The sequence below is a fragment of the Clupea harengus genome, chromosome 4 (genome assembly GCF_900700415.2).
Source record: "Clupea harengus chromosome 4, Ch_v2.0.2, whole genome shotgun sequence".
NCBI lineage: Eukaryota > Metazoa > Chordata > Actinopteri > Clupeiformes > Clupeidae > Clupea > Clupea harengus.
Genome location: NC_045155.1, coordinates 20,680,041 through 20,692,215, shown reverse-complemented (window position 1 = coordinate 20,692,215; position 12,175 = coordinate 20,680,041). Strand labels below are relative to the sequence as shown.

General features: G+C 44.5%; 1 protein-coding gene across 6 annotated transcripts in view; it reads left to right on the top strand.

The window, feature by feature from the left end:
* Window positions 1–12,175, top strand: part of kcnab2b (potassium voltage-gated channel subfamily A regulatory beta subunit 2b) — a 73,091-nt gene that overhangs the window by 19,350 nt on the left and 41,566 nt on the right. For 2 of the 6 annotated variants that reach the window (XM_031566694.2, XM_031566693.2), the window contains exon 1: window positions 8,619–9,043. The exons of the other annotated variants lie outside the window; for them this stretch is intronic. In XM_031566694.2, coding sequence (XP_031422554.1) covers window positions 8,649–9,043 — 395 coding nt within the window. In that variant the 5' untranslated portion in view covers window positions 8,619–8,648. Of the gene's footprint in view, window positions 1–8,618; window positions 9,044–12,175 lie in introns of those variants that run through there. 6 annotated transcript variants of the gene reach the window in all.

Genomic DNA, 12,175 nt, shown 5'->3' with positions numbered 1-12,175 from the left:
CTCATTTTGTAGTCACCGTTAATGTCTTTTAATATGTAAACATTTTAAGACATTTTTACATATAGACACATATGGACAATTTCATTCAGGACGTCAGAATACATGCCTAGGGTGCAAAAGTCATGACTGACATTATCTATGGGGATACAACCTCAATCAAATGGTCTGTGTGGTCATAGCTGCTAGTTTTGCTTCTCTGGCCTCAGAGATGCAGCCTTGACTGGCACACCTATAGTATGGCAAACTCACCTTCCTTTACCCTGACCCAAAACTGGGTCACAGCACCACTGTAGGAAATATGGACATCTATGGCAGATTCTTAAGTGTCTGTGTGTGTGCGTGCTTGGATGGGGGAGGTTAACGCCCTCTATTTAATACGAGTATTACATTTCAAAGGACAACATCTTAGTGAAGGAGTAAAAATTGTATTAAAAGTGAGACTACTGCCCCAGATACTTCTTTAATCTTCTGTCATGTCCCTTTGAGTTCTTGCTTGAGATTCAAGGTTAGAGAAAAAAGGTGCTTTCGTCATTCAGCCCCCTGCATATCACTATGCAGGAGACGCGCAGCCTGCACCAGTTCAAAGGGGGATTATGCTCATCTCTTCTTATGAGATCTCTGCCTTTTGATGATAGTCATGATACCCCTAGCTCCACGGTTGGGTGTATTTACCTTTCTCTATGTTTTCCACTGCGTTCACTTTATCCCATCTGCTATTTTTAAACTCTCTGCTATTTTTAGGCTGACGCTATTCTCTGTTGAATACATGTCATTCTCCCTCAGCCAACCAAATGTGTCTAATACCTACTTTGTCCGGGAGTGGAGTGAGGAACACAGGTTTATTATTTCATGAGGACACGTTTGTAATAGGGCCTTAAAGTTGCATGTAGTGCATTTGCCCAGATTTCTTCAGCAAGTGCTCTTCATTCACCCATGTGCTGTTAAAGTGATTCAGACAGGGCAGGCTGTTGGATGACAAAAAAAGGAAACCGCATAAAAATACTCAGGGCAGTGAACCAACGAATATTGACGTTTTATATGCAGGGCGGATGTGACATCACTGGGAAATGGTCCTAAATAATAGATATGGCTGTTTTTTTTTTAGGGCAAGCCAGTACCCATTAGTCTCACTGAGACACAGCCATGGTATGTGGGTTTTATGCCCTTCCAGTAGCTTTGTGCTAAATGGAGTGCCTATACTGATGTAGATGTTGATTGTGCAGCACAGAGAAATGGTTCTTATTTAAGTGTGCGCTTCAAGAACTTTGGCATGTGCACTGGAAAGAGTTCAGAATGCCCCAGTGGCCCCTGTTTTCAAGTGTTTGCAATCCAGTTAAGGGGCTTTTTTCACTCGTAGAAGGAAAGATGCCATGTAAAGGTTTTATCTGCTGAACAACAAACCACGATCAGTTAATCCTGCCTAGAAGTACCACCAAGAAGCACCAGATTAATGGCTGACAAAGGATTCTTCACTTGTTAAGGAAAGTCTTTTTAGTGTTTATATGTTTTCCTTGAGACCACATTAATGCCATCAAGATTTGGTGGGCGAATAGAGCAATTGGCCTTGTTATCAGCATTGACAGTGGAAGATCGCAGTGACACTTCCTCCACACACCTGAACATCTCAGATTAAGTGCGCAGTGTACTAAAAATCTCAAATCAAGTGTGCAGTGTACTCAAAATCTCAAATCAAGTGTGCAGTGTACTAAAAATCTCAGGTCAGGTCAGGTCAGGCAGGTTAGTGTCCTCTCATGGCATACGGAGGATGTTCTCTGCCCTGCTCCATAGACTGTGTTTGAGTGTAGCGTGTAGCATGCTGTACGGGATGCTGTGCTGTTGAACCTGTCCCACCCCATTGGGATTCCCTCAGGGAACTGGTTCCTCTTCGTCCCCTTCCTCTTAGTGCTCCTTGCATGCGCTGGTCCCTCACTCACACACACACACACACACACACACACACACACACACACACACACACACACACACATACAAACTCCAGAACAAGTGAAAAACTGCTTTTAGTACTTTGTCTTATGGTACAACAATCAAAAGCTTTTAGTGCCAAAGCTGCTCTGAATTATTTACTGGCTGTATTATTTGCTGGGGTTTGCGGAACGCTCCCTCTCTCTGATAGGTGCGCTCAGCGAACACGTTTCTTTCCCCTTCCTGTGCCATCAACCACTGAGGGGTGGAGGCAGAGACGAGGGTGGTGCTCATTCCACCTTCCTCCACTAATTCTTCCAGGCTCTTCCTGCTAAGACACTCCCCGCGCGGGTGGAGGCGGTGGGGGGAATAATTAAAAAAGCTTCAAGTTCTCATTATCGTGCTGAGTGCCATCAGTATTTTAAATGAGTAGCGTGGTGCAGAGCCCCTACATGAGTCGGCCTCCGGGAAACCGGGTGAGTAAGAGCATTGTCGTGTGGTGTGTGAAAGTGTGTGTGTGTGTGTGTGTGTGTGTGTGTGTGTGTGTGTGTGCGGTCAAGAGGGCCTGTTGGATGCCAGGTACTGCATGGGTGTACGGGAATGCTGCGATGCGTTGCGATGCCATGTTGTGATGCCATGTTAGCCACGTCCTGAGCTTGTCTTAGGCTACAGGGATGTGCTGAGCAGGGCACAGGGAAACACACCAAACCTGATCCCATCAGCAGAAGCAGCAGCCTCACACACACACACACACACACACACACACACACACTCACACACACTCCACTCCGCTTCAGTGCTCCTCCCCAGCGCCGGACAGACGGCGGCTATATTTTAGTCATGAAGAACCAAACATAAAAAAGAGAGTGAGAGAAAATGGAATAGAAAAAGAAAATAGGCAGCTTTTAAAAATGGACTACCTTCCTGTCCCCGCGATGTCCTGGTGTTCTTTCTTGTCGCTAGCGTGGCAGACAGAAGCAGGCATGGAGGATGAGATCAGACTGGAGTTAAACAGCGCTGCCGTATTTCTAGTTTTTTTTGTTTCTGGGTTTGTGTCTGATCTTGTCTGGAGCTTGCAGACACGCTGTAGGTTCTTCTTCTTTAAAGGAGTGTACGACAGATGTGTCTTACCCCTAGCAGTGTGTGGTTCTTGTTGTTGTTCTTTCGCCACCATTCTTACTGGTTGAAGTAGATCAGGACTTCTGGTCTGCACTCCTGTAATATTTATCTGCTGGAGATTTTCAGCGTGCTATTTTAAGATGTGTTAATTTTAGGAGGGTACTGTAGCACGCCGCTGGAACTGAATGGAGCTGTGTGTCTTTCATATTTTAACTGTTGTGTAACATGTCGTTCGGCTTCATTTACTGGTCCTTGTGATTAGACGAGTGATGTAGTTTTTGTAATCCAAAACTAAATCCGTCTCCAGACAGCAGTGATGTGCGTGAGAAGGCATCTCTCTCGTCCTGTCAGGAGCAGCTGTGCCCGGTGCTCAGAGCTCCTCAGGCTGCTGCAGGTGAAGCATTTCCTTTCCTGTTTGTCACTCAGATGCGTTGCGTTCTCTTTGTTTCAGGCGTTTGTTTTGTACTGTACTTGTTTGCATTTCTTTCTGGAGTGTAAAGCAGTGAACAAACACAATGAAATGCCTGGTACAAAGAACCAAGATGAACAGAATCCTCAGGGACACGGAGAAACATCATCGTAATTGCAACTGTGAATAAATTGTAACTACTTCATGTTGTCCTGATAGAAAAGGACTCCCATGTGTTCAAGTCTGAAGCAAACAAGATTGTGCATAACACACGGGTCTCAATAAGTTTGAGTAGTGTAGTCATTGGGGATTTTAAAGTTCTGATTATGCCACAAACAAGCTTCAGAGTTCAGATCCAAATATATTTTGACTAAGTAATGTATTTAGATGGGGTTGTAGTTTTAGGTTTTCACACAAAATTACAGTAAAATTGTTTTACAATGAATTATTTTCAATCTGTAATTATATGAAATACAAAATACAAAATACAAAAATGCTTTGGTTCACTTTCACTTTCCTTTCTGCGATTTGTCTTTGCTTGTGTTGTCAATTTGACTGTGACTTCAACCTGAAGTATTACCATAATAGTGGTTTAAATTATTTAAAGAAAGATGCCACGGAAAACCTCACGCAAGGCACTGTGTGTTACGTAAACCACAACTGCAAGGGTAGTGAGCCACAGCTGAAAAAGCCTGCTTTTTAGTTTGATTCGACAAAACACACATTTTAGTCATTTAATGATATTACATAGAAGGTTAATGCAAATATGAAGGGAAATCCTAAATTGGAGAAAATGAGAGAGAATACCAAGATAGACAATATCTTATATGTATTTGGACATGAAAAAAAAACTTGCAATAAAACTTTTATGAAATTGTGTCAAGACTGTCAAAATTAAACTGTAATCTCAAGTTGAGCTATATGCCATATAAGCCTTCTTCAGAGGCCCTCCGCACTTTAATGCTATGCTACCTGTCCTGTAGCAGTGACAGAGCAGGCTTTTTATAACAGTGTTAGCATAGCCATCACTCTTAGGAAATACCTACATGGCAAATGTTACTGTAGATATACACTGGACTAACATGACTTTGCCTGTGGTTTGGCTTTTGGAATGTGCAGATTAGGGGAATATACTATACTAATACTAATACTAATACTAATATAGTTTGAAGATTAAACACACTACTCACCACTCCTAAAGGACAGAGGCCTGTTAGACTATTTGGTACCACTTTACAATAAGGTTCCCTTTATGAAGGTTTAAAAATGGTTTATAAATAGGTTATTAATTAGGTTGTAAACCCTTTGTAAGTCATTAATAAGCCATTATAAATGAGTTATAACACAGTTCTTAACACATCGATGCCGGCTCACTATGTGGTAAGATCCCCATTTTGGCAACCCACTGTCTATCCCTTAACTGGCTATACTAGCCCATTGCACACTCCCTACCATTCTTGTATCTGTTACTACCAGCACGTAGAGATTACCCCCGCACCGTGGGGGGGCCTCGCATGTTCAATTTGAATGTTAATTGTTAATTCAATTTGAATTACATGGGATGCACACAACGTCCTTATTGTCTTGTATGTGTTTCCAGAGTTGATATAGAAATAAAGAAAAATATATTTAATTGTGCTTTCTTTGTTAGGTAGCCTAGTCACGTGACGACATAGGTCAGAAGGTCACAGACCGGCGCGCCCACGGCAAATAGGGAGCTGTGGGGGGGGGGGCTCTCGTGTTTCCGTTACGGTACTGGTTACTACCCCACTCCTTTTGAACGTGTTCTCCCTATGTGTATGTGATTTGTGTATGTTGTGTCTGGATGCTACTGGATGGCCTAAAATTTCCCTCGGGATTAATAAAGTATCCATCCATCCATCCAAGATCAAGTTACTGCTTACTACTCATTAATCTTATGAGTTACTAACAGGTATAACTGGCAAAAGGCCTTATTGTAAAGTGTGAAACAAATCATCATCTATTAATCAGTTACTATCATTTATAACTGGCAAAGGGAGCCTTATTGTAAAGTGTGAAACAAATCATCATCTATTAATCAGCTACTATCATTTATAACTGGCAAAGGGAGCCTTATTGTAAAGTGTGAAACAAATCATCGTCTATTAATCAGTTACTATCATTTATAACTGCCAATTCACTTTTACCTAATATAAATTTTTCACATGGAATGGAAAGTAAGATGCAACAGATACAAGCAAAAATAATGTATTCACACATGTTAAAAATCAACAGTCAAAATAATAAAACTGTTGAGTACAAGTGATGCTTATATTAAGACATAAAAGCTTTACGCAGACATCAATAAAACACTTTGAAAGAAATAATGAGATTCAGACTGGAAAGGCTTTTCGTATATCCATGAACAACCGTCCAAGTGGCCCATCAGGGTGACCAGAGCCAAAAAGTCAATAATTTTATCCGGATCACGGCACCGTTGTAACAGGTCCTGTGTTGTGTTCTGTGTGAGTCTGTTTGCTGGGCAAGAAATGGCCACGCACTGAAGTTCTGATGCTTTGTTCCAGCGAAGCGGAGCTCCGTACACTGTACACAATAACATACAACGAGACAGTCTGTAACATGCAGTCGTCAAACACACTGGATATTAGCCTGTTAGCAGAGGGAAAACGTATGCTAGGAACCTCATGGCATAAGACAAAACAAGCTAAATGCATTAAATATCACATCGTATGCATCACTTGTTGCAGTTCACAATCTTTTAGTATATACACCGTTATGTCATCATTATACTATGACTTTGAGAGTTTATCACTTACAAATATACGTTTAGTTTCTTTGACATACCTCTCTTCAGATCAGCAACTTCAAACTGAAGCCTGAAAGGAGAAATGCCAACAAAACCGAGTTTCTTAAAGGGGCAATACAAGTTGTACTCAGTGTGTTCAAATAACAAGATTTAGTATATACAAATCAGGATCAAATATGTAACGGAGTCCAAAAGTGTTGCATTTATTTCATGAAATGTCACCAAATCCTGATTTGTTTATATTTAATCTTGTTATTTGAACACACTGAATACGTGAACTTCTATTGCCCCTTTAAGTAACTTGGCTTAGTTTGCGTCTAAAGTTAGCATGCTACTACCCAGCAGTAGTACTGGGCAGTAGCATGCTAATTTTAGATAGCTGGCTGACACACCTCGCTAATCCCCTCAGACGTATTGTTCAGTTTAAATAAATGGGTTTCTACATTGCATAGTGTCTCGGTAACTTTTAAAAAAATCTAAGCAAAAAAAGTAAAACAAACAACTTTTAAATCGCTGTTTATCTTCTGGGTAGTAGCATGCTAAACTGAGATGCAAACTAAGCCAAGTTACTAAGCGACTAAGCGAGCCCCCCCCCCCCCCCCATGCGAGGCCCCCCCCCCCCCATGCGAGGCCCCCCCACGGTGCGGGGGTAATCTCTACGTGCTAGTAGTAACAGATACAAGAATGGTAGGGAGTGTGCAATGGGCTAGTATAGCCAGTTAAGGGATAGACAGTGGGTTGCCAAAATGGGAATCTTACCAAATAGTGAGCCGGCATCGATGTGTTAAGAACTGTGTTATAACTCATTTATAATGGCTTATTAATGACTTACAAAGGGTTTACAACCTAATTAATAACCTATTTATGAACCATATATAAACCTTTATAAAGGGAACCTTATTGTAAAGTGGTACCGACTATTTTAGGTACTCTGACATGCCTTGATGTTTTTGTATATTTCCCACAACTAAATACATGCATGCACAAGTGGCATATATGTAGAAGATTAAAGGTTTCTGGGGGTGTTCTTTTTATGACTAGGACAAAAACTCGCAAAGCTTTAAAGGCATATTGACAGCAAGAACAAAAAACAATTTCCCCACTGGTGGGAAAAAGACCTTTAAGGCTGTTCTACAAGATGTGCACCGGAGCCATTCGGTGAAAAGTTATTTCTTATTTTGCTTGTACTGTTTGTTTAGTGTAAAAGTTCAGTCAGTTCTTATAGTGTACTATAGTGGTGTCTAAAAGTTGGTGTGTAATTAGCTAAATGTGATTAGCCAAAAACCCCAGTATTCCAGGTGTGTTTTGTCCTTTGAAAACACCTTAACATCCCGCCGTATCTGACACATCAGGACATGAAGTAGCTTGTTTGCTGTCTGGATTGATTTATCTGGCCTGACCCCCTCTGGCCCTCCTGCCAGGCTATTTTTTGACAATCACAAGTCTGTAGGCGGTGTTAACTAATGACTGGTTGCTGCCCAGTCCTCAAGAGAATTGTCATTCAACACTCCCAGACCCCACCCTGGTTGGAGCTGCTAAACCAGCCCACATAGCATTGGACCACGGGGACAGATCCAGCACATGTCGGGTTCCTATCTGGACCAGTTCTGCCCCATAGTGAATTGCCCCCTGGGAGACTTTATCGCCCGCTGTGCCCTCTGTACATTCCTGACGCATGCCCCTGAATGCATGCCCGACTCACCTTGTTAATGCCACCCGCGTTAGACCACACTGCATGGGCTGAAGTCAGTGCGCTGCTTGGCACCAAACCTAACGTGCACGGGGGTGACACGACATGAACACTATCGCTAGGAAGTGCCCTATCAGTTGAGGCATGCTGTTGCGCATATGTGTGTGTGTGTGTGTGTGTGAGAGAGAGACACACACACACAGAAACAGGCAGGGGGTGGGCAGGGCAAGGCAGGGTGGGTTGGGGTTGGGAGGTGACTCTGATTACTTGGTGCATGGCCATGTGTGTTTTTGTTCCATTGCCCCGGCTTGGGAAAACAGGTGCTATTTAAAGAGAAGGCTCTGGACTCGTGGGGCTGTGGGCTCTTCCTCAGTACCAGACCCTTCTCTCTCTCTCTCTCTCTCTCTCTCTCTCTCTCTCTCTCTCTCTCTCTCTCTCTCTCACTCTCTCGATTGTTCCCTCTCTCTCTCTCTCTCTCTCCTTCACGCTCTCTCTCTGTTTTGGTTGTGTTGGGCACTGGGGTTTTGGGTAGCACGCACTGAGGATTGGATTGAGTGGCTTGAGCACGGTGGTTTGGACATCAGGGGTCCGGAGAGCTTGGGGGGGCATCAGGCTGCGTGAGGCACTGTGCAGTTGATTGACTGGGCACCGTGCACTGGGCACTGGCGTTTGTGCACGGGACTGGGACAGGGGTGGGCACTGTTTTGCGTGGGTGAGGCATGTTTGCGAGCAGCGTGAGCGAGGTGCGGGGGGGTCATGCGCCCCGGCGCCCCAGCCGCCAACTCAGTGTCCCCTGCGACGCCCCCCAGATCCCGAAGCCTGCGCCGCCAGGGGCCACGGTGCGGCGCAGCAGCAGCATCAGCAGCGGTGGCGGCGGTGGGGGGGGCAGCGGGCGCATGCTGTCGCTCTCCTTCAGCGAGAGCGTGCGCAGCGACATCGACCGCTACCTGTCGGACCAGGGCCTGTACCCGCTGCGGGTCAACGAGCAGGGCGAGCTGCAGAGGCAACGGGAGGTGCGCGCCGCCGCCCAGCTCAAGAACCTGGAGGATTTCCTCAAGACCAATGGTGTCTCGCTGCAGGAGTGCGTCTCCTGCCAGACCGGCATGCGCTACAGGTAAGGTGGGGTGGGTGGGGGTAGATAATAGGGCAGCAGGTACGAGGTGAGGTGAGACGGTTGATATGAGTAGATGGGTAGGAGATGGTGGGGAGATGGCCCTCTCTCCCTGGGCAGAGATGGGGAAAGTGGGGTTAACAGCCACTCAACAGGTGGTGTGACCCCTCACTGAGCGAGGGGGATTTAGGCTATCAGGGGACTGACAGCCGGGGAATGTGTGTTCATTGCTTCTGCCTGCTCTTAACTCTTCTCTCATAGTGAGTGGTTTCTTCTCTGTAGGCTGGTAGTACGGTGTCTGTCATTTTGTCTTTTCAAAAGCCTGTTTTATTTCTGTCTGTACGTCCACGATATGGTGCACCATTCGATCAGAAATAGATCATTGTAATATCCAACAGTACAGTACAGTGTGGCAATCTTCTGGCTGCTTCTGCAGTTCTATTGGGGGTCACTTTCGGCAGGCTCACAGATGCTTTCCTCTTGATCTCAGAAAAACAAGGGCTTATTTGCTCTGGCACCAACTGGCTTTCCTCTTTAGACAGACAGACAGACAGACAGACAGACAGAGCGGTCACCAGACAGCAGGCTAGACAAGTAATGCATTTCAGCAAGAAGATGCGGTTCAGTGTGGATCAACAGTAGTAGAGTCCGCTAACTGTAACTGCACAGACAGGCATGGGAATTAAAGCAGTGCACATTATTATTATGAAAAAACTATATAAGAATACACTTATATGGATGAAAAGAGACATCTCTATTGTTACTGGTAACTATACATCTTTATTGTTACTGGTAACTATACATCTCTATTTTTATTGGTAACTATATTACCATAATGATGCAGTAACTCAACATCACTTCAGCATATCCTCTGCAGGGACAGGGCTGCACACGTCACCTGTGTTGTGTACACAACCACTGTCCCACACCGGACTCCAACTCGCTACCTCGGGCATGGGAGGTGGATGTGCTAGCAGGAAGCCTAAAACCTGTGGGTGCTAACGTTTATCACTAGCACGTCTCTGAAGGTGTCAGTGAGGTTAACACACTGCACAGCACTGTACTCGCTGGCTACCGTTACCACTTACCCCCTTAAACCTCACTCCCATTTCAGGTCTACGGAAATAATGTAACCTGTACTGTGCAGACAAGCATAGTGCCGCACCGGACTCGAACTTGCAACCTTGGGCGTGGCAGGTGGGCGTGCTAACAAGGAAGCTAAAATCCATGAATGCTCGCGTCAGTCTTCAGCACATCTCTTAAGGTGTCGGGGGTGACGTTTACTCACTGCACAGCACTGTACCTGATGGCTGCCATTACACACACACATCACATAAATGTGCATTCTTTATCTCCAAAGCAGTTGATATTTGTTTATCAAAGTATACATTTATTTAAGTACGAGGGCAAAATTGCTAATCAGACAAGACCTTACTTTTGATACCCAAGAAAATTTGGGTACAATGAACATAATTAAGGAAATCATGAACGTGCCATTACACATACATGATGAATCTGTTTTATGTACATAAAAAAACTACCAAATTAAAGTGATTGCATTGTGTGTCCCCCAACCTCAGACATGGGGAGGAGGCTAAAACCCATAGGTGCTAGCGTTGCACTGCTCAGGTCTACTAGCTATGCTAAAGTAAGCTAACTGTTAGTTAACCAGTGGTTTGTTATTGTAGACATTCCCTTATCACTGTGCATTTACACAAGAAAAACATCAGCTGAAATGTAGGCTGTAAATAGTCCACAGTGTTGGTGGTTTCTATTTAAAATAAATAGCAGATACAGCAGATGAGTATCCATGAAGTCAGTTGAAAGGTCAGGTGCAATGTAAGAGGTACACATGAACATTAATGCCCTATGTTGCTAGAGGTTACGTTATGTGACCCCCCTTTAGCTGTTAGCTTGAGCTAGTTGAGTGGCTTTCATAGATAGTTACCTTGTCACTTTGAATTAACACAAGCAAAACAACTGAAATATAGACGGTTATTAATCCACTGTGGTGGTGGTACCTTCATTTATTTGAAAATGAAGCTTAGCAGTTATATGTTTGGACTGCTCTGTTTAATGGTACTTCATTATACGACCAACATAACGAGGTTACTCAACTGGCTGTTGGTTGTTCTTAAATTGTAGCGAAGGTTTCCGAAGTTGTCTAAAATGTTTCCCCATTCATTTCAGTGGGAAATAGGAAAGAAAAATGAGAAAAACAAAAGAGCCACTGCAAACATTTTTACACAAGTGCTCCATGGGATCAGGATGGAGGGGTATCTATATCTCAAAAGTGCTAGCGGCAGAAGCTGCACCAAAAAATGGAATGATAAAGAGAAGATCACTTAAAAAGAAGAGTACTTGCAACATGCTGACACAATCTCTAATTTAGAAGAACAGTACTGTGATTGCATCATGCTGACTAATAACACTGAAGAAGAGCAATAGTGTGATTGCTTGTGCAATGACACTAAATATGGACGGCTCTTTATTAGAGCTCTGGCTTCAGCGCTGCCCCAGGCCAGAGCCTCTGTGCACTGGATTATCGGCTTTTCTTTTATTAACCATCAACTGGGACATTGCTCTCGTCTCTGCCTGATTGCACACACAGAGGCTTGGCGTTGGAGTCAAGTGACTCGCCCCGCCATGGAGCAATCTGCAAACCAGACAGACATTTTAATACACCCCGTGCTGTGTGACAGTGAGAGCAGTAGATCAGTAGCCTCTCACGCTGGGAAACTGATGAGCAGCACTAGTCCAGCTGTCTGGGTGCTGGCTACCGCTCAGAGTCACGTGTGTGCATTTTATCCCGGTCAAACTATTTGTTCCGGTGGGAGCCAAATGTTTGCGGCTCTCGTCTCTTTGTCTCTCTCGGATGGCGCTCGGACGCGGAACACGAGTGGCGCTGGTGCTGAGCGGCGTGCTTCCTTCCGCTGATGCGCCGAGACAGTTGCTGGGACAAAGGGGGAGTGAAGTATGTAGTTGTGGCCCTCATCGAGCGCAATCACCTCCTACCCCTCTCCCAACCCCCACCCTTCCCGCTGTGAGGAATTACTCATATGTGACAGTTCAGCAGCGTATCGAGTTACACAAGCTATCTAGCTTATGAGGGTGGCCATTGCTGTAATGGCCCAC